The sequence below is a fragment of the Anolis sagrei genome, chromosome 6 (assembly GCF_037176765.1).
Source record: "Anolis sagrei isolate rAnoSag1 chromosome 6, rAnoSag1.mat, whole genome shotgun sequence".
NCBI classification, from domain to species: Eukaryota; Metazoa; Chordata; class Lepidosauria; order Squamata; family Dactyloidae; genus Anolis; species Anolis sagrei.
In genome coordinates, this window is record NC_090026.1 from 4,819,663 (window position 1) to 4,843,066 (window position 23,404).

General features: G+C 47.2%; 1 protein-coding gene across 1 annotated transcript in view; it reads left to right on the forward strand.

Annotated features, from left to right (window-relative positions):
* The first annotated feature begins 803 nt into the window (after positions 1-803).
* Positions 804-23,404, forward strand: part of ACAP1 (ArfGAP with coiled-coil, ankyrin repeat and PH domains 1) — a 57,051-nt gene continuing 34,450 nt past the window's right edge. Inside the window, exons 1-5 of the mRNA XM_067469695.1 lie at positions 804-1,130; positions 11,890-11,947; positions 12,045-12,164; positions 15,736-15,789; positions 16,627-16,685. Of these exons, the coding sequence (XP_067325796.1) occupies positions 871-1,130; positions 11,890-11,947; positions 12,045-12,164; positions 15,736-15,789; positions 16,627-16,685 (551 nt within the window). The 5' untranslated portion in view covers positions 804-870. The remainder of the gene's footprint in view (positions 1,131-11,889; positions 11,948-12,044; positions 12,165-15,735; positions 15,790-16,626; positions 16,686-23,404) is intronic.

Below are 23,404 nucleotides of genomic sequence, written 5' to 3' on the forward strand. Positions count from 1 at the left end.
ATAGATAGGTAGATAGATAGATAGATAGATAGATAGATAGATAGATAGATAAGATAGATAGGAAGGTAGGTAGGTAGGTATATATATAGGGAGGAAGGTAGGTAGGTAGGTAGATATATAGATAGATAGGGAGGTAGATAGGTAGGAAGATAGGTAGGTAGATAGGGAGGAAAGTAGGTAGATAGATAGACAGACAGATAGATAGATAGATAGATAGGGAGGAAGGAAGGAAGGAAGGTAGGTAGATAGATGGATAGGGAGGAAGGTAGGTAGGCAGATAGACAGACAGATAGATAGATAGATAGATAGATAGGGAGGAAGGAAGGAAGGTAGATAGGTAGGTAGATAGATAGATAGATAGATAGATAGAGAGGAAGGTAGACAGATAGACAGACAGATAGATAGGGAGGGAGGAAGGTAGGTAGGTAGGTAGGTAGATAGATAGATAGATGGATAGGGAGGAAGTTTGGTAGGTAGATAGATAGATAGATAGCAATCCTAGAGCTGGAAGAGACCCCAAGGGCCATCTAGTCCAACCCCAACTGATAGATTGATAGATAGGATAGGATAGATATATAGGATAGATTAGACGGGACCAATAGGTCAGATAGATGGATGGATGGATGGATGGATGGATGGATGGATGGATGGATGGATGGATAGATAGATAGACAGACAGACAGACAGACAGGAAGGCGTCCTGTTGCCCTCCCCTCTGTGCCCCTCCTCCCCCTCCCCCCACCCCCCAGTGCCTCCCTCTATTCCCGGCTCCTCCTCCAGGGGGCGCTCCTCCCCTCCTTCCTTGCCTGCCTTCCTTCCTTCGAGGAGGGCGCCTGGGCTGCCTTCCTCGGTGGGGCGTCCCTGGGGCGCATGGCTCCCCCTCCGTGGGGCGTCTCCGGGCGCCGCTCTCCCCGCCCTGCCGGGAAGAAGGAGCTGCTCCTCCTCTCCTCCTCCTCGCGCCCCTTCCTGCGGGCTCCCCTCCGAGGCTGCTCCCCGCCTCCCCCTCCTCCTCCTCCTCCGAGGCCGGTGCTGTGGTCCAAGTGGAGGAAGAGGAAGAGGAGGGGGCGCCAGGCCGAGATGACCGTCAAGCTGGACTTCGAGGAGTGCCGCAAGGACTCGCCCCGATTCAGGTGGGTCCCACCAAGGGGGAGCTCTTCGCCGTTGGCCGGCCGCCTCGGGCCGGCTTCGGACGCGCAGGGAAAGCCGTGCCAGGCGCCGGCACTCCCCGCCCGACTCTCGCCTCCAGCTGCAGAATCCGAAGGGGAACCCCAAGGGACATCTAGACCGACCCCCTTTGGGTCACTCCCGCTTCAAGACAGGCAGGGACAAAGTGGGAGAGGGCTGGAGGATCCTCCAATAGGGAGAAGACCCCTAAAAGCAGGCAGGGGCCAAGTTGGGCCCTCCAGGGGTTTGGGACTTCAACTCCCACCATTCCTAACAGCCTACCGGCTGTTAGGAATGGTGGGAGTTGAAGTCCCAAACCCCTGGAGGGCCCAACTTGGCCCCTGCCTGCCCAAAGGCCACTTCTGGGCACTCTTAAGTCAAGGAAGAGATTGACAAAGGGAAAGGTGTCCCCTATATCATGCTAAAGTTGGAAAGGACCCCAAAGGCTATCTAGTCCGTCCATCTTTTGCTATTTCTGGGTTCTGCAGAATGATGGGCAGAGTGTCCAGAGGAGGTCATAGAATCCTACAGTTGGAAGGGGCCCTAAAGGCAATCTACTCCAACCCCCTTTCGGCCATTGCTTGGCAATACAGGTCAAGAGAGATATTGGGTTGTGAGTTTGCCAGGCTGTATGGCCATGTTCTAGATGAAGCACTCTCTCCTGACGTTTCGCCCACATCTACGGCAGGCATCCTCAGAGGTTGTGAGGTCTGTTGGAAGCCAGGAAAATTTGGTTTATAGATCTGTGGAATGATGTCCAGGGTGGGAGAAAGAACTCTTGTCTGTTGGAGGCAAGTGTGAATGTTGCAATTGGCCACCTTGATTAGCATTTGATGGCCTGACAGTTTTTAGGTGTTTTTAGGTGACTTGAGGAACTCTTTGTTGAGAGGTGATTAGCAGTTCCTGATAGTTTCTTCTCTGGAGTTCCCCTGTGTTGGAGTTTTGTTTGAGATTGACACTTGGAAAATAACAAAGTCCAATTCCCTTCTGCCAAGCAGATATTATCTATCTATCTATCTATCGATCTATCTACCTATCTATCTATCTATCTATCTATTATTATTATTATTATTTAGAATTGGAGGAGACCCCAAAGGCCATCTAGTCCAACCACCTTCTGCCAGGCAGGAAGATAATAGTATCTATCTATCCATCCATCCATCTGTTATTATTATTATTGTTATTATTATTATTAGAGTTGGAAGAGATCCCAAAGGCCATATAGTCCAACCCCCTTCTGCCAGGCAGGAAGATAATAGTATCTATCTATCTATCTATCTATCTATTCATCCATCCATCCATCCATCTGTTGTTGTTGTTGTTGTTGTTGTTGTTGTTGTTGTTAGAGTTGGAAGAGACCCCAAAGGCCATATAATCCAACCCCCTTCTGCCAGGCAGGAAGATAATAGTATCTATCTATCTATCTATCTATCTATCTATCTATCTATCCATCCATCCATCCATCCATCCATCCATCCATTATTATTGTTGTTGTATTATTACTATTATTATTATTGTTAGAGTTGGAAGAGACTCCAAAGGCCATATAGTCCAACCCCCTTCTGGCAGGAAGATGATATCTGTTGTTGTTGTTGTTGTTGTTGTTAGAGTTGGAAGAGACCCAAAGGCCATCCAGTCCAACTCCCTTCTGCCAGCCAGGAAGATAATAGTATCTACTTATTATTATTATTATTATTATTATTATTATTATTATTATTAGAGTTGGAAGGAGCACCCAAAGGCCAATCCAACTCCCTTCTATCAGGCAGAAAGATAATATTCCCTATTATTATTATTATTATTATTATTAGATTTGGAAGAGACCCAAAGGCCATTCAGTCCAACTCCCTTCTGCCAGCCACGAAGATAATAGTATCTAATTATTATTATTATTATTATTATTATTATTATTATTATTATTATTATTATATTTGGAAGAGACCCAAAGGCCATCTAGTCCAACTCCCTTCTGCCAGGCAGGAAGATATTATTATCTATTCTATATTATTATTATTATTATTAGATTTGGAAGAGACCCAAAGGCCATCCAGTCGAACTCCCTTCTGCCAGGCAGGAAGATACTATTATTGGAAGGGACACCCAAAGGCTATCTAGTCCAACACCCTTCTGCCAGGCAGAAAGATAGTATCCATATTATTATTACTATTACTGTTAGTGTTGGAAGAGACCCCAAAGGCCATCTAGTCCAATCCCTGTCTGCTAGACAGGAAAAGCACAATCAAAGCCCTCCAGACAGATGGCCATCCAACCTCTGTTTCAAAACTTACAGAAAGGGGATTCCACAAGACCCTAGGACAGGCATGGGCAATCTTTGGCCCTCCTTCAGGTGTTTTGGACTTTAACTCCCACAATTCCAAACAGCCTAATGGCTTGTTGTAGGTTTTTTCAGGCTGTATGGCCATGATCTAGAGGCATTTTCTTCTGACGTTTCGCCTGCATCCAAAACACCTGAAGGAGAGCCAAAGTTTGCCCGTGCGTGCTCTAGGCAATAGCATATCCTTCCAATATTTAAGCATGGCTTTCATGTCGCTTCTCAGCAACCTATTCATCTTATTGATGCAGCCTGGAGTCCCATTGGCCTTTTTCGCTGCCACATCACACTGTTGGCTCATGTTCAGCTTGTGGCTTCCTTAAACCTCCTTGATCCGTTATGAGGAGCCTCTTGGGCTCCACCCTTGAAAAAAGTCCTCCCAAATCCTCCCATTCTCCACTCAATGCGCCCTAAAACCCTTCCCAAAGAAAGAGCATCACAACTCCACAACGTTTTCATTCTAATTCAATGGATTTTGGGGGGTTCTGCTGGAGTTTTTCAACTTTGGAGAAGGTGATGCCAATAAGTTGTTTTGCAAGTGCGACTGATTGGGGATTTGGAGATTTCTAAGTCCAAAAAACACGAAACTTTGGACCAGCTGTGGCTGAGAAACCAGAAGGCAGAATTCCCTCCAGAATTCCCTGCAGCTGTGTTTTCTTTCAGGCTCTCTCTTCTCTTTTTATTTTTTGACCCAAGACCTTGGAGAAAGTTACTTTTTGGGACTGGAGTATCCATTTCTGACCAATGGAATGAAAGCGTGGGGAATGTGCCTTTCTTTCATTATTTTCAAATCCCGCCGGCAGCATAGTTTTGTAGAGATGTCGTCTTTCAAGGGGAACGTTTTTTCCAAGCTTTTGGAACATCGTGGTGTTTGTTTGACAAAGCGGAAAAAAAGAATATCACTTTAAGGAGCCAAGGAAGAAATGACTCATGTGGCTTCTCTCTTAAGGGAGGTGGGACTGTTTGCTGCCAATGAAGGTTGCCAACTTTTCCAATCAGCCCTGCTCCTGCGTCTCTCTCTGTCAGCGTATAGAACGGCCTGCCTCAGGGGAGCGTGCTTGCTCCATCCATGTTTAACATCTACACAAATGACCAGCCACTGCCAGAAGGGACAGAGAGTTTCATCTATGCTGATGACCGTGCCATTACTGCTCAAGCAGGGAGCTTTGAGGTGGTAGAACAGAAGCTTTCCGAAGTTCTAGGTGCTCTTCCTGCCTATTACAGGGAAAACCAGCTGATCCCCAACCCATCTAAAACACAGATATGTGCCTTTCATCTCAAGAACCGAGAAGCATCCCGAGCTCTGAGGATCACCTGGGAAGGAATCCCACTGGAGCATTGCAGCGCACCCAAGTACCTGGGAGTCACTCTGGACCGTGCTCTGACCTACAAGAAGCATTGCCTGAACATCAAGCAAAAAGTGGGTGCTAGAAACAATATCATACGAAAGCTGACTGTCACAACCTGGGGATCACAACCAGACACAGTGAAGACATCTGCCCTTGTGCTGTGCTATTCCGCTGCTGAGTATGCATGCCCAGTGTGGAACACATCTCACCACACTAAAACAGTGGATGTGGCTCTTAATGAGACATGCCGCATTATCACGGGGTGTCAGCGCCCTACACCACTGGGGAAATTACACTATCTAGCTGGTACTGCACCACCTGATATCTGCTGGGAAGTGGCAGCCAATAGTGAAAGGACCAAGGCAGTGACATCTCCAGCTCATCCCGTTTGGGTGTCAGCCAGCACGTGAACGACTTAAATCCAGACATAGTTTTCTAAAATCTACAGAGACACTCGCTGGAACACCTCAGCAAGCAAGAGTCCAAAAGTGGCAGGCTCAAACCCAGAACCTCAACCAATGGCTAATACCAAATGAGAGACTCCCCCCTGGGCACACAGAGGACTGGGCGACTTGGAAGGCGCTGAACAGACTGCGCTCTGGCACCACGAGATGCAGAGCCAACCTCAAGAAATGGGGCTACAAGGTGGAATCCACGACATGCGAGTGTGGAGAAGAGCAAACCACTGACCACCTGCTGCAATGCACCCTGAGCCCTGCCACATGCACAAGGGAGGACCTTCTTGCAGTAACACCAGAGGCACTCCAGGTGGCCAGATACTGGTCAAAGGACATTTAATCAACTACCAAACTCACACATTTTGTATTTTCTCTGTTTGGTTGCTTTGTTCTGTTAGAAATGTAATATAATTGACTGGCTGCCCTCACACGAGAAAGAAAGAGCATATAGATCTGAAAAAACCAGCTGGGTAGGAATGGGACCATTCCCCTTTCTTGCCAGGGAGGATTTTACCTTCTCTTGGCTGCCTACAAGTTGAGCACAAGAGCAATCGTAGCTTGCTAAGTTGGCAACCTCGGTGGTAAAGCATGCTCATAGGAAAAATAGGACCATTTCCCTTTTTTCCTGCCAGGATTTTGTGTTTCCTTTGCTTCCTGCAGGTTGAGCACAAGAGCAATCATAGCTCAGTAAGTTGGCAACCTCGGTAGGGAAGCACGCTCATAGGAAAAATGGAAACATTTCCCTTTTTGTCTGCGAGGATTTTGTGTTCTCTTGGCTTCCTGCAGGTTGAGCACAAGAGCAATCGTAGCTTGGTAAGTTGGCAACCTCAGTGGTAAAGCATGCTCATCAGAAAAATGGGACCATTTCCGTTTTTGCATATGAGAATTTTACCTTCTCTTTGCTGCCTGCAGGTTGAGCACAAGAGCAATTGTAGCTCAGTAAGTTGGCAACCTCAGCAGGGAAGCACGCTCATAGGAAAAATGGGACAATTTCCCCTTTTACCAGGGACAATTTTACCTTCTCTTTCTGCCTGCAGGTTGAGCACAAGAGCAATCATAGCTTAGTAATTTGGCAATCTTGGTAGTATTTATTTTATTTATCGTGTCAGGGGCAACCAGACAATTGTATTACATTTCTAACAGAACAAAACAAACAAACAAACAGACAGACAAAACACAAAATTTGCAAGCTTGGTAGTTGATTAAATGTCCTTTGACCAGTCTCTGGCCCCTTGGAGTGCCTCTGGTGTTGCCGCAAGGAGGCCCTCCATTGTGCATGTAGCAGGGCTCAGGGTGCATTGACCCCAAATGACCAAGAGAAAGAATGATATGAGACCTTGAAGGTCATCTAGTCTGACCCACTGGGAGTAAGGAAATCGAGAGTTAAAGGAAAGCTCCTCAAGATGGAAGGCATGTTGATATATGTCCTACAAAGCTGACCACTTTAACACTCAACAAGCTGGTTCTTCAAGCTGCGTTGTGACACCTTTGTGACTTGAACCTGTGACCACTTCCTGTCTATGACATCCGTGTACAGGAAGTGTGCGGTTTCTACGCAAAGGCATGTGCACACCGGAAACCCCGCAAACCATTGGGGGTGGAAGAGAAGGGAGCACATGGCTGGCCTTTTCCATTCAATGGGTGACGAATGGAACCAAACCCAGCGCCTCCATGTTGGCGCCACTTCAACGTCCACTTCTCATTGATTACTGAGATCATTTTTGGAATCTTAAAAGACCTCTGTTTCTTTAAATTTGCGTTTTGCTACTTGTCTTTTGAATGAGCTAAAAACAATGAAGCACCCCAATACTTCCATTGCCAGAATGTCTTTCCTATGAGCATGCTTCACCACTGAGGTTGCCAACTTACCAAGCTTGGATTGCTCTTGTGCTCAACCTGCAGGCAGCAAAGAGAACACAAAATCCTTACAGGCAAAAGGGGAAATGGTCCCATTTTTCCTATGAGCATGCTTCACTACCACTGGAGAAATTACACTGCTTAGCCGGTATTGCACCACCTGACATCCGCCGGGAAGTAGCAGCCAATAGTGAAAGGACCAAGGCAGAGGCATCTCCAGCTCATCCTCTCTTTGTGTATCAGCCAGCACATCAATGACTTAAATCAAGAAATGGTTTTCTAAGATCTACAGAGACACTCGTTGGAACACCTCAGCAAGCGAGAGTCCAAAAGTGGCAGGCTAAAACCCAGAACCTCAATCAATGGCTGATACCAAATGAGAGACGCCCCCCTGGGCACACAGAAGACTGGGCGACTTGGAAGGCGCTGAACAGACTGCGCTCTGGCACCACGAGATGCAGAGCCAACCACAAGAAATGGGGCCACAAAGTGGAATCCTCGACATGCGAGTGCGGAGAAGAGCCAACCACTGACCACCTGCTGCAATGCCACCTGAGCCTTGCTACATGCACAATGGAGGACCTTCTTGCAGCAACACCAGAGGCACTCCAAGTGGCCAGATACTGGTCAAAGGACATTTAATCAACTACCAAACTCGCAAATTTTGTGTTTTGCCTGTTTGTTTGTTTGTTTTGTTCTGTTAGAAATGTAATACAATTGACTGGTTGCCCTGACACGACAAATAAAATATATAAATAAATACAGTGCAGATGCATTCCAGGAAGCAGAAATCAGTTTGGGATATATCCAGGTTATCAGAAGCTAAGGTTGAGACATGCTGTAAGTGACTGCAACTCCCACCATCCCCAGCCATCAAAAGTGAGGGCGAGGAATTGCTGTCTGCCTCCATTTAGGGGTCCACGTGGCTTTGCATTTCTGCATAAGGAAGGCCAGATCATGTTTTGCCAAACTCTCTCGCTTTTTCAGCCTCTTCGTTTTGTGGTTGCGTTGCAGTTTCCTGCCGCTTTCTGCGTTGCAACCGCTTCCTGTCAGTTGCCTGAAAGCTCACTATTTTCACCCTGATCTCAAGAGTCTCCAATTTGGGCCATTCACATAGACCTGCAGAGTGATGCATTAAGAGAATAATAATAATAATAATAATAATAATAATAATAATAATAATAATAATAGAGTTACAAAGTTGGAAGGGACCAATGCAAGTGACAAATGCAAGATACTCCACTTAGGCAGAAAAAACGAAATGCACAGATACAGAATGGGGGACAATGCCTGGCTCAAAAGCAGTACGTGTGAAAAAGATCTTGGAGTCCTCGTGGACAACAAGTTAAACATGAGCCAACAATGTGATGTGGCGGCAAAAAAAGCCAATGGGATTTTGGCCTGCATCAAGAGGAGCGTAGTGTGTAGATCTAGGGGAGTAATGCTCCCCATGCTCTATTCCGCTTTGGTTACACCACATCTGGAATATTGTGTCCAATTCTGGGCACCACAACTCAAGAGAGATATTGACAAGCTGGAATGTGTCCAGAGGAGGACAACTAAAATGATCAAGGGTCTGGAGAACAAGCCCTATGAGGAGTGGCTTAAGGAGCTGCGCATGCTTAGCCTGAAGAAGAGAAAGCTGAGAGGAGATATGATAGCCATATATAAATTTGTGAAAGGAAGCCACAGGGAGGAGGAGGGAGAAAACTTGTTTTCTGCTTCCCTGGAGACTAGGACGCAATGGAACAGTGGCTTCAAACTACAAGAGAGGAGATTCCATCTGAACATGAGGAAGAACTTCCTGACTGTGAGAACCGTTCAGCAGTGGAACTCTCTGCCCCAAAGTGTGGTGGAGGCTCCTTCTTTGGAAGCTTTTAAACAGAGGCTGGATGGCCGTCTTTCAGGGGTGATTTGAATGCAATATTCCTGCTTCTTGGCAGAATGGGGTTGGACTGGATGGCCCATGAGGTCTCTTCCAGCCCTTTGATTCTATGATTCTATGACCCCAAGAAGTCATCCAGTCCAACTCTTTTTGGCCATGCAGGAAGACACAACCCAAATTTTCCTGACAACCCAAGCTCTCCAGCCAATGCAGATGTCCTAAGAATGTCCAAAGATGTTGCAAAAATACCAAAAGTGGAAATGGATGGGGTAATTTGGAGACAATAAAGCAAGTTAGGGATTTGTGGTCCTTTGACGTTCTGTTGGTGATTATTATTGTCCTTGGAGCCTGACAGTTGTCCATCCCAATTCATCATGATGGCAATGGTCATAAAGTTTGGGAAAGATCTCTCCCAACCTCCTTCCAAATTTTGACTGCAACTCCCAGTACCTCCCAGCATTGACTGTAATGAGTAGGGGTTGCTGGGAAGAGGGGCCCAATAGCATCATAAGGGGCAGGGGATTCATAGTGTTTTTTAGTTTTACTTACTTTGCCTGTCAGAGCCTTTATTTTATTTGCTTTGATTAGAGGTAATTAGAGGTGCATCTAAATGGCAGAATTAATACAATTTGACCCTCGTGGACGACAAAGTTAAACATGAGCCAACAATGCTATGCAGCAGCTCAGAAGGTCAATGAGATTATGGCTTGCATCAAAATGAGTCTAGTGCCTAGATCCAGAGAAGTCATGCTACCCATGCTCTAGTTTGCCTTGGTCAGACCACACCTGGGAATCATAGTGTGTTCAGTTCTTGGCACCACAATGGAAGGGAGATGTTGACTCTAAGCTGGAATGTGTCCAGAGGAGGGCGACTCAAAGAGTCAACAGTCTGGAGAACAAGCCCTATGAGGAGCGGATTAAAGAGCTGCGCATGTTCAACCTTCAGATGAGAAGACTGAGAGGAGACACGATGCGGACCATGGATAAATACGTGAAGGGAAGTCATAGGGAGGAGGGAGCAGGCTTGTTTTCTGCTGCCCTGGAGACTAGGACATGGAGCAATGGCTTCAAACTACAGGAAAGGAGATTCCACCTGAACATGAAGAAGAAAAAACCTACAACAACCCAATGAAGAAGAACTTCCTGACTGTGAGAGAGAGCTGTTCAGCAGTGGAACTCTCTGCCCTGGAGTGTGATGGAAGCTCCTTCTTTGGAGGCTTGGAACAATGGCTTCAAACTCCAGGAAACGAGATTCCTCCTGAACATGAGGAAGAACTTCCTGACTGTGTGTGAGAGAGAGCTGTTCAGCAGTGGAACTCTCTGCCCCAGAGTGTGGTGGAGCCTCCTTCTATGGAAGCTTTTGAACAGCAGCTGGATGGCCATCTGTCGGGGATGCTTTGAATAAGATTTACTGTTATTATTATGTTTGGGATTTGGGCAGTTGATGCAAATGTCGCACAGACTGCAAGGACCCACCATGCCCAGCTCTGTGACTGTTGTCGTCTGAGAGTGATGGGAGCTGTAGTCCAACCCATGTGCTCAGGTTGGATAAGCCTGGCTGATCATGGAGGAGGTGGTGGCTCACAAAACCCTGCCATTGCTGAACATGCTTTCCAACAACTTGCAAAGTCTTGCAAACTTGCAAAGACTTTAGCATCCAAACCAGCTTCCTTTTTGTCCTTCTGCAAATGCAGAACGTGGAAGGATCGTACTTCCCTCCCGTCTACAAACTGCAAAACTCAAAACATGTTGCATTAAATGCCGATTTAAATGCCAATACTCCAGAGGACAGGAACAGGATTCAAAACGATCTTGACAGATTAGAGAGATGGGCCTAAACCAACAAAATGAAGTTCAACAGGGACAAATGCAAGATACTCCACTTAGGCAGGAAAAACGAAATGCAAAGATGCAGAATGGGGGACAATGCTTGGCTTGAGAGCAGTACGTGTGAAAAAGATCTTGGAGTCCTCGTGGACAACAAGTTAAACATGAGCCAGGAATGTGATGTGGCGGCAAAAAAAGCCAATGGGATTTTGGCCTGCATCAATAGCCTAGTGTCTAGATCTAGGGAAGTCATGCTCCCCATGCTCTGTTCCGCTTTGGTTAGACCACACCTGGAATATTGTGTCTAATTCTGGGCACCACAATTCAAGAGAGAGATTGACAAGCTGGAATGTGTCCAGAGGAGGGCGACTAAAATGATCAAGGGTCTGGAGAACAAGCCCTATGAGGAGCAGCTTAAGGAGCTGAGCATGTTTAGCCTGAAGAAGAGAAGATGGAAAGATGATAGCCATGTATAAATATGTGAGGGGAAGCCACAGGGAAGAGGGAGCAAGCTTGTTTTCTGCTTCCTTGGAGACTGGGACGCGGAACAATGGCTTCAAACTACAAGAGAGGAGATTCCACCTGACCATGAGGAAGAACTTCCTGACTGTGAGAGCCGTTCAGCAGTGGAACTCTCTGCCCCAGAGTGTGGTGGAGGCTCCTTCTTTGGAAGCCACAGGGAGGAGGGAGCAAGCTTGTTTTCCGCTTCCTTGGAGACTAGGACGCGGAACAATGGCTTCAAACTACAAGAAAGGAGATTCCATTTGAACATTAGGAATCTGTGAGAGCCGTTCAGCAGTGGAACTCTCTGCCCCTGAGTGTGGTGGAGACTTCTTCTTGGAGGCTTTGAAAGAGGCTGGATGGCCATCTGTCGGGGGTGCTTTGAATGCAATATTCCTGCTTCTTGGCAGAATGGGGTTGGACTGGATGGCCCATGAGGTCTCTTCCAACTCTTTGATTCTATGATTCTATGATTTAAAAAGTATGGCTACTTCATATGTCTCTTTTTCCCATCAGGGCGGCCATCGAGACGGTGGAAACGGAGGTGTCCTTGTTGGAGACGCAGCTGGAGAAGGTGAGCAAGGGGTTGACCTTCAGTGTGGGGTTGGCATAACAATCTGGAGAGATGAACTCCCTTGCTGATGCTTGACTTCTTTCCCCATTCCTCCCAGTTGCTGAAACTGTGTGCCACCATGCTGGAGTCTGGGCGGCAGTACTGTGCCCACAGCAAGACCTTCGTGTTGGGTGTCCAAGAGCTGTCCCACAATTCCGCAGGAGACACCATGATGAGCGTGAGTTTGCTTTGGAGTTTGAGTTTACGCTGTGGACAGAGGAAACAGCAGGAGGAGGGAGCAAGATGCATGCTAGGCCATCTATCTTGTAGACCAAGCATGGGCAAACCTGGTCCCACCAGGTGTTTTGAACTTCACACAAACCCCATCACCATTCAGAGTTGGCTATGTTGGTTAAATGATCCATTCTTGGTTGGGTTCATAGTGGTCTCTGGGTGTGGGTGAACTACAACTCCCAAAATCATGGGTCAGTCATGGGTCAATCCTTCCCAAATGCCATTAGTATTCAGGGTTGGCCATGTTGGGTCTGTGTGCCAATTTTGGTCCAGATCAGTCATCAGCTGGGTTCACAGTGCTCTCTGAATGCAAGTGAACTACAACTCCCAAAGTTCAAGGTCAATTCCTTCCAAACCTTACCAATATTCAGGCTTGGTCATGTTGGATGTGTGTGCCAAGTGAGGTCCACATCTATCACTGATGGAGTTCAGAGTGCTCTTTGATTGTAGGTGAACTATAATTCCCAGCATCCAAGGTCAACTCCCTCCAAACCCTGCTAGTATTCAAAGTTGGCAGTGTTAGGTGTCCATACTAGTGGTCCAGATTAGCTGTCAGTTGGGTTCACAGTGCTCGAGTAAACTATAACTCCCAAAGTTCAAGGTCAATTCCCTCCAAACCTTACCGATATTCAGGCTTGGTCATGTTGGATGTGTGTGCCAAGTGTGGTCCACATCCATTATTGGTGGAGTTCAGAGTGCTCTTTGATTGTAGGGGAACTATAATTCCCAGCATCCAAGGTGAACTTCCTCCAAACCCTGCAAGTATTCAAAGTTGATAGTGCTAGGTGTCCATACCAATGTTGGTCCAGATTAATTGTCAGTTGGGTTCACAGTGCTCGAGTAAACTATAACTCCCAAAGTTCAAGGTCAATTCCCTCCAAACCTCACCGATATTCAGCCTTGGTCATGTTGGATGTGTGTGCCAAGTGTGGTCCACATCCATCATTGGTGGAGTTCGGAGTGCTCTTTGATTGTAGGTGAACTATAATTCCCAGCATCCAAGGTCAACTTCCTCCAAACCCTGCAAGTATTCAAAGTTGATAGTGCTAGGTGTCCATACCAATGTTGGTCCAGATTAATTGTCAGTTGGGTTCACAGTGCTCGAGTAAACTATAACTCCCAAAGTTCAAGGTCAATTCCCTCCAAACCTCACCAATATTCAGCCTTGGTCATGTTGGATGTGTGTGCCAAGTGTGGTCCACATCCATCATTGGTGGAGTTCGGAGTGCTCTTTGATTGTAGGTGAACTATAATTCCCAGCATCCAAGGTCAACTTCCTCCAAACCCTGCAAGTATTCAGAGTTGGCAGTGTTAGGTGTCCATACCAATATTGGTCCAGGATAGTTGTCAGTTGGGTTCACAGCACTCTTTGGATGGGAGTGAACTATAACTCCCAAAGTTTATTTATTTATTTACTATACTTGTATACCATCTTTCTCAGTCTATCGGCGACTCAAGGCGGTAAAGGTCAGTTTGCTCCAAACCCTGCCATGTTGGGTCCATGTGCAAAGTTTGGTCCAGATCCATTGTCAGCTAAGTTCCCAGTGCCCTTTAAATGTGGGTGAACTATAATTCCCAGCATTCAATGTCAACTCCTTCCAAAACTGACCAATTTTCTAAGTTGGCCTTTTTGCGTATGCATACCAAGTATGATCCAGGTCCATCATCAGTTGGGTTCAAAGTGCTTTCTGGATATGAGTGAACTACATCTCCCAAATGTTAAGGTCAATTGTCTTCACCAAACTATAATGAGAAAAGTAGAAAAAGATAATAACAATACTAATAATAGTAATACCACCAAAGGAGAAAAGTAGGGTATAATAATAATCATTATAATCAAAGGAGAAAATTGAAACAGTAAACAAGCAGTGAGACAGGTAGGTCATTCTGAGGCCACCCACAGCAAGGTGTGTGTGTTGTGTGTCGGAGGTTTGGGGCTTTTCGGCATTGCGGATCTCCATTGTCTGTTTTCATATGGCTTTGGGCCTCTTTGTTTCCAACTTGGCTTGAAAGGCAGGTTTGGTCACAGCCCGGAAGGTCATGACCGGAGGGGGATATTTACCTGGCCAGACCAAAGGACACACCTTTGGCCCTCTTGTGTGTCTGCTTTGTCTTCCCAAGGGGACCAGACGAGATCTGAACAAAATAATAATCCTGTTGTGTAGTTTATTACCAGTCTGTTGTTGAATTTTGGAAGGTAAGCAGCTTGGACCTGGTTAGGTCTTAGATGGGAGATCAGCATGGAATAATTTAGGATTTCTGCGCACAGGTAGGAATAGATCTTACCTGGAACCTAGAGGGCTGTTGCTGCTGGTTAGAGATGGGAATATTGGGTCAACAGTTCTCTCTTGTGCCCAGAATCTCTCCCAGTCCTTTGTCCCAATGTTCACTGTGCGTCTGAACCCATACAGAGTGCTTTTCAATAGGGTGTAATTGGAACATGATAGACTGCCTTCTCCTGAGCCATACCATTGGTTTACTTAGCTTAATTGCACTGGGCCTCTGAACATATACAGAGTGCTTTAAAGTTGCATTGTGCCTCTGATCACAGTTGCACTGTTCCTTTGAGCATATACAGAGTGCTTTTGAGTTGCACAGTGCCTCTGAGCATATACAGAATGCCTTTGAGTTGCATTGAGCCTCTGAGCATATACAGAATACCTTTGAGTTGCACTGTGCCTCTGAGCATACACAGAGTGCTTTTGAGTTGCACTGTGCCTCTGAGCATATACAGAATGCCTTTGAGTTGCACTGTGCCTCTGAGCATACACAGAGTGCTTTTGAGATGCACTGTGCCTCTGAGCATATACAGCCTGCTTTTTGGTTGCACTGTGCCTGTGAGCATATACAGAGTGCTTTTGAATTGCACTGTGCCTCTGAGCATATACAGAGTGCTTTTGAGTTTCTCTGTGCTTCTGACCATATACAGAGTACTTTTGAGTTGCACTGTGCCTATGAGCATATACAGACTGCTTTTTGGTTGCACTGTGCCTGTGAGCATAAACAGAATGCTTTTGAGTTGTACTGTGCCTCTGAGCATATACAGAGTGCTTTTGAGTTGCTATGTGCATATATAGAATGTTTTTGAGCTGCACCATGCCTCTGAGCATATTCAGAGTGCTTTTTTAGCACATACAGAGTGTTTTTGAGTTGCACTGAGCCTCTGAGCATATATAGAGTGCTTTTGAGTTGCACTGTGCCTCTGAGCATATATAGAGTGCTTTTGAGTACTGATCAATTGAAACATGGAAACCGCCTCCTACTGAACCAGACCATTGGTCTATTTAGCTCAGTCACAATGTGCCTCTGAGAGAGTGTTTTTCAGCCATGGGCAATTGGGAAATGGGAGAGCCAGACCATTGCATTGTGCTTCTGAGCATATACAAAGTGTTTTCGAATTGCACCGTGCTTCTGAGCATTTATGCAGAGTGCTTTTCCCCCGTAAACAACTGGAACATGGATGCTAAGACCTTTGACGTATTCTTTCTCTGGCTTGCCTCCCTTTTCTTTTTCAGGAATGCCTAGAAAAGTTTTCCAAAAGTTTGACCAAGATGATTGACGGTCATGAGGTGAGTGATATATAATCCCTTCGTATCCTCCTGCCTTTTCTCCCTTCCCTCTCTTTTGGCAGGACATAAAACCTATGATGATGTGTTAAGGGTCTTTGTAGGATCAGGAAATTGGGTCAGGGGGCATTTTGGGGGGTTTGGGGCCTAAACATTCCTAGAGATGTCCTGCAAGATTAACTGAAACCCGCAAAAGCGGAGGACCATCTGGATGCCCTTCCAATCCATTTATTTAATGGGATGAAATTGAGCATGGACATTTGGGATGCCAGGATTATGTCAATTCCTTAGACAGATGCAAAAAAAGAGTACATTGTGTGCAAGCAACATTGCACAACGTCTCTCTGCAAAATTGCATTCCAGGGTTGCCAACATTATTCGGTGAAACCATCTCCATTCTTCCCCTTTCTTTTAGGGACTTGTTTTGTTGCAGAATGGATGCAGTTTGGCCCCACTTGAACTTCCCTGGCTCAATGCTGTGGAATCCTCGGAGTTGTAGTTTCCCTAAGACTCATTTACAATGTAGAATGAATGCAGTTTGACTCCACTTGAACTTCCCTGACTCAGTGCTAAGGAATCCTAGGAGTTGTAGTTTGGAGACTCTTCTGTCAATTGAGGTGAAAGACCTTAGTAAACTACAACTCCCAGGATTTCTGTTGAGCTGAGCCATGGCAGTGAAAGTGGGGCCAAGCTGCATTCATTCCACAATGTGGATGCACCCCTGCTTTCAAATACTTTCTCTCTCTTTCGTTGCCCTCAAGAATGTTGTCGTCTTTTTCGTAAACTGGTCAGACTGGCTTCAGATCTTTTTGTGACTTTGGATTCTTCTCTTTGCTGCAGGAACTCCTAGATGTGACCCAGCAGTCCCTCAAGAACCAGATCCAGAGCCTGGTGAAAGAGTAAGTGTGATGATGTGTATTTTTATTCCTATAGTCATGTATTGTTTAGACAGTAGTTAGTAATGGTAAGTATGTAGAATTGTATTTTATTAGGGATGGTGACTGGCTTGGCTTGCCTTGAGCTGAGTTGCCATAGCAACGGGGGCGGAGCCAACTGCCACTTGGCAGCGCAGCTTTTTGAAAGTGATCAGTCTGTAGCCGGAGAGTTACAGAAGAGGACTGATCTGTGAATCAGGAGTCTGTAGCCGGAGAGTTACAGAAGAGGACTGATCTGTGAATCAGCAATCTGTAACCAGAGAGTTACAGGAGAGGATTCTCCAGTGAGAGGATCAAGGAACTGATCTGTAGTTGTGAATTACAGAGGTAGTTGATCCTGTGTGGAAGTAGAAATCCAACAGGAATCCTGTAGTGATAGAACCGCAGGGAGGACTGATTCTTTGATTAAGAATCAAGATTTGGCTTGGAGCCAATACAGTCAAATAAGTCAAGCGGCTTATTTGTATTACCAGAACGGTTGTTAAAGAAAGAAACATTTGCCTAAAGAAACCTTTTGAAATCTGTTTAGTGCCTAGAGCAGTGTTTCTCAACCTCCCTAATGCCATGACCCCTTAATACAGCACCTCATGTTGTGGTGACCCCCCAACCATAAAATAATTATTGTTGCTACTTCCTAACGGTAATTGTGTTACTGTTATGAATCATAATGAAAATATCTGAAATGCAAGATGAGTTTTCATTCACTAGACCAAATTTGGCACAAATACCCAATAATGGAGCTCCATGCAGTCATGTCGGCCTTGGAGGTGTCTATGGACAACACCAGCTCTTCGGCCTAGAAATTGAGCACCAACCCCCAGTCTTGGACATGACTGGACTTAATGTCAGGAGAAACTTTTACCTTACCTTACCCAATATGCCAAATTTCAATACTGGTGGGGTTGGAGGGAGAATTGAGTTTGTCATTTGGGAGTTGTAGTTACTGGGATTTATAGTTCACCTAAAATCAAAGAGCATTCTGAACCCTACCAATGATGGAATTGAACAAAACTTGGTGCACAGAACTCCCATGACCAAGACAAAATACTGGAAGTATTTGGTAGGCATTGACCTTGAGTTTTGGAGTTGTATCCAGAGAGCATTGTGGGCTCAATGATGGATCTGGATCAAACTTGGCACGGATACTAAATATGCCCAAATGTAAACACTGGTGGAATTTGGGGGAAATAGACCTTGACATTTGGGAGTTGTACTAGTTGCTGGGATTTATAGTTCACCTACAATCAAAGAGTGCTCTGAATCACACTGCTGATAGAAATGGGCCAAACATCCCACACAGAACCCCCATAACCAACAGAAACTACTGGAGGGATTTTGGATGAACTGACAGTGATTTAGGGGAGATGTAGTTCACTTACATCTAGAGAGCACTGTGAACCCAAACGACTATGCCAAAGGGATTCTTACGATCATCAGAAATATGTGTTTTCTAATGGTCTTTGGCGACCCCTCTGAAAACCTCTCGTGACCCCTCCAGGGGTCCCGACCCCCAGGTTGAGAAACACTGGCCTAGAGCTATTCAAAAAACTCTATAAATGTAGCCAGCTAAGTTTGTGCCTCTAGAGTGAAGTAGCATTGAATCTATTCTACTCCTGTTATATTCCAATAAACTTGTTACTGTTTTTCTCAAGCCTTGCCTCTGATACAATTTTTTCTAAGTCAAACACCCCTGCACAAGAAGAAGAAGGACCAAATTAGGGTTATTAAACGTAAGCTACACTATCAAATAAGTAAACCCCCCTTAAATAGTGGTCCCTTGGCATTCAGTTCCTAAGTTGATATTGATAATTACACGGCTTCCTCGCAGTAAGCTTCCTGTCATGACTGGGATTCCTCAACTTGGAACGCTCTGGAGTTTTTGTATTGCAGCTCCCATTATCCTCTGCTCTTGGTTGCTTCACTCAAGGACTTGAGATCTTGGGTACATCTACACCAGGCATGGGCCAACTTTGGGCCTGCCTCCAGGTGTTTTGGACTCCAACTCCCACAATTCCTAACAGCCTACCTGATCTTCACAAAGTGTTTCTCAACCTGGGGGTTGGGACACCTGGAGGGGTCGCGAGGGGGTGTCAGAGGGGTCGCCAAAGACCATAATAGAACACAGTATTTTCTCTTGGTCATGGGGGTTCTGTGTGGGAAGTTTGGCCCAATTCGATCATTGATGGGATTCAAGGGGCTCTTAGATCTGGGTTGTTGTAGGTTTTTTCAGGCTATATGGCCATGGTCTAGAGGCATTCTCTCCTGACGTTTCGCCTGCATCTATAGCAAGCATCCTCAGAGGTAGTGAGGTCTGTTGGAACTAGTAAAAGGGGGGTTATATATCTGTGGAATGACCAGGGTGGGGCAAAGAACTCTTGTCTGCTGGAGCTAGGTGTGAATGTTTCAACTGACCACCTTGATGCACCAACAAGCCACACCAAACAACTGCCAGGCCATCAAATGCTAATGAAGGTGGTCATTTGAAACATTCAGACCTAGCCCCAAAGGACTAGAGTTCTTTGTCCCACCCTAGTCATTCCACAGATATATAAACCCATTTTCCTAGTTCCAACAGACCTCACTACCTCTGAGGATGCTTGCCATAGATGCAGGCAAAACGTCAGGAGAGAATGCCTCTAGAACATGGCCATATAGCCCGATAAAAACCTACAACAACCCAGTGATTCCGGCCATGAAAGCCTTCGGCTCTTAGATCGTAGGTGAGCTATAAATCCCAGAAACTACAACTCCCAAATATCAAGGTCTATTTCCTCCAAAACTCCACTAGCATTCACATTTTGGCATGTTGAGTATTCGTGCCAAGTTTGGTCCAGATCCATCATTATTTGACTCCACAATACTCTATGAGTGCAGGTGAACTACAACTCTCAAACTCAAAGTCAGTGCCCACAAAATTCTTCCAGTATTTTCTGTTGCTCGTGGGAGTTCTGTGTGCCAAGATTTGTTCAATTCCATTGTTGGTGGAGTTCAGAATGCTATTTAATTATAAAAAGGTAAAGGTAAAGGTAGTCCCCTGACATTAAGTCCAGTCATGTCTGACTCTGGGGTGTGGTGCTCATCTCCATTTCTAAGCCAAAGAGCCAGCGTTGCCCGTAGACACCTCCAAGGTCATGTGGCCGGCATGACTGCATGGAGCGCCGTTACCTTCCCGCCGGAGCGGTACCTATTGATCTACTCACATTTGCATGTTTTGGAACTGCTAGGTTGGCAGAAGCTAGGGCTGACAGCGGAAGCTCACGCCGCTCCCCGGAATCGAACCTGCGACCTTTCGATCAACAAGCTCATCAGCTCAGTGCTTTAACCCACTGCGCCACCGGGGGCTCCTATTAATTATATTATATTAATTATATTAATTATAATAATTATATTAATTATTTAATTATAGGTGAACTATAAATCCCAGCATCTACAACTCCCAAATGATGGGAGTTCTGTGTGCCAAGATTGGTTCAATCCCATTGTTGGTGGAGTTCTGAATGCTCTTTGATTGTAGGAGAACTATAAATCCCAGAAACTACAACTCCCAAATGACAAAATCATCGTCTCCCCCACCATCCCCACCAGTATTCAAATTTGGACATATTGGGTATTTGTGCCAAATGTGAATGAACATACACCCTGCACGGCTGGACCCCGTAAATAAAAATGAGGTGGGGAGGGGGGTAGAGGGGAAGAAAGGATATCGGCAAGGACCGAAAAATCAAATAACGAACAAAGCAGAAAGTAAGATCTTGTCTTTAGACTGCGACATGGAGGGGGGGAGGTGTTCCATTAGCCGAGGGGCCCCCATAGAGGTCGTGGTGGGAAGGAGGAGATGCGGGAAAAGGAGACCTCGAATTCGGCCTAATTCGGACCGCTTATCCATATTAACAATCCCCAACCGGTCTCCTAAGGTAAATTGGTGTAACCAGGTGAGCGGGCCCTCTGGTTTGAAGGTGGTGTTGTTGAACGCCAGATCTGTCAACGGAAAAACGACCTGGATCCAGGATTTAATCCTGGAGGAGCGGGCAGATCTGGCGTGCATCACGGAGACCTGGCTGGATGAAGCGGGGGGCGTAAACCTCTCCCAGCTTTGTCCTCCAGGCTTCTCCGTGCAACACCAACCAAGAGCCGGAGGACGGGGAGGCGGGGTCGCAGTGGTCTACAGAGATTCCATCCATCTGACCAGGAGCCCCATCCCGCAGACCACAAATTTCGAATGCGTCCACCTGAGGGTGGGTGACCAGGACAGAATAGGGATTCTTGTAGTGTACCGTCCACCTCGCTGCACTACAGTCTCCCTGCCTGAGCTAGCGGGGGTGGTCTCGAGCCTGGTGGTGGAGTCCCAACGGCTTCTTGTGCTGGGGGACTTCAACATCCATGCCGAGGCGACCCTCACAGGAGCGGCTCAGGACTTCATGTCTGCCATGGCAACCATGGGGCTGTCCCAACAAATAACTGGCCCCACCCACTGTGCTGGACACACATTGGACTTGGTTTTCTGCCAGGGATGGGAGCAGGGTGGCGGTGTGGAGGAGTTGTCTATCTCTCCGTTGCCATGGACCGACCACTTCCTGATCAGATTTAGGCTCACTGCGCCCCCTAACCTCCGCAAAGGTGGAGGACCCATTAAGATGGTCCGCCCCAGGAGGCTTATGGATCCGAATGGATTCCTAACGGCTCTTGGGGATTTCCCCGCTACCTCGGTAGGTGACCATGTCGAGGCCTTGGTCGCTCTCTGGAATGGGGAGATGACCAGGGCAATTGACAGGATCGCTCCGGAACGTCCCCTCTCAAGTAACCGAGCTAAACCAGCTCCTTGGTTCACTGAGGAGCTGGCAGCGATGAAGCGAAGGAAGAGGGAACTAGAGAGCGTGTGGCGCTTGGACCCAAGCGAGCCAAATCGAGCACGGTTTGTGTCCTTTCTAAGGGCATACGCCGCGGCAATAAAAGCCGCAAAGAAAACTTTCTTTGCGGCCACTATTGCGTCTGCAAAAAACCGTCCGGCGGAGTTGTTTCGGATTGTCAGAGGTCTTTTAACTCCCCCTACTTCAGGCGGGAGCCCTGACAACTCGGCCACGCGCTGTGAAGCATTTGCTCGGTTCTTTGCAGACAAAGTCGCTTTGATCCGTTCTGGGCTGGACGCCACATTAAATGCAGTCTCCGTGGATGTGACACAAGCACCTGCTTGTCCTATTTTGATGGATTCTTTTCAGTTTGTGAAACCCGAGGATGTGGACAAGATACTTGGAGGAATGAGGCCTACCACGTCCATCCTAGACCCCTGCCCATCCTGGCTTCTGAAAGAGGCCAGAGGGGGATTGGCTGAGTGGGTAACGGTGGTGGTTAATGCCTCCCTTCGGGAAGGCACGATTCCAGCGAGCCTAAAACAGGCTATTATAAAGCCGCTGTTGAAGAAACCATCACTGGACCCCACTAAATTTGACAACTTTCGGCCTGTTTCCAATCTTCCCTTCTTGGGCAAAGTCATGGAAAGCGTGGTGGCCTCACAATTCCAGGTATTCTTGAGAGACACGGATTATCTGGATCCGGCACAGTCTGGCTTCAGACCGGGACATGGTACCGAGACGGTCTTGGTCGCCTTAGTGGATGATCTCCGCCGGGAGCTAGACAGGGGGAGTGTGTCCCTGTTGGTGCTCCTGGACCTCTCAGCGGCCTTCGATACCGTCGACCACGGTATTCTTCTGGGACGCCTTGCAGAGATGGGCCTTGGGGGCACCGCTTTGCGGTGGCTCCAGTCATTTCTGGAGGGTCGTACCCAGAAGGTGTTGTTGGGGGACTCCTGTTCAACACCACAGCCTTTGACCTGTGGTGTTCCTCAGGGCTCCATACTGTCCCCCATGCTGTTTAACATCTACATGAAGCCGCTGGGTGAGATCATCCGGAGTTTCGGGGTGCGGTGTCACCTGTACGCAGATGACGTCCAACTCTGTCACTCCTTCCCACCCGCTACTAAGGAGGCTGTCGAAGTCCTGAACCGGTGCCTGGCCGCTGTGACGGTCTGGATGAGGGCGAACAAACTGAAATTAAATCCAGACAAGACAGAGGTACTCCTGGTCAGTCGCAAGGCCGAGCAGGGTATAGGGTTACAGCCTGTGCTGGACGGGGTCGCACTCCCCTTGAAGGCGCAGGTTCGCAGCTTGGGTGTGACCCTGGACTCATCGTTGAGCCTGGATCCCCAGGTTTCAGCGGTGACCAGGGGAGCATTTGCACAGCTTCGGCTCGTGCGCCAGCTGCGCCCGTATCTTGGGAAGTCTGACTTGGCCACGGTGGTACACGCTTTGGTCACATCCCGCCTCGACTACTGCAACGCTCTCTACGTGGGGCTGCCCTTGAAGACGGCCCGGAAGCTCCAGCTAGTCCAGCGCGCGGCAGCCATGTTGTTAACCGGAGCGGGACGCAGGGAGCACACAACGCCCTTGCTGTCCCAGCTCCACTGGCTGCCGATTTGCTACCGGGCCCAATTTAAGGTGCTGGTGTTATCCTACAAAGCCCTAAACGGTTCCAGCCTGCCTCACAGGCACGCCTGGCGGGGACGAGAGAGCGGGCCTTCTCGGTGGTGGCCCCCCGGCTATGGAACTCCCTCCCTGCTGAAATCAGACAGGCGCCTTCCCTCATGGCCTTCCGCAAGGGCCTGAAAACCTGGCTCTTCGAAAAGGCCT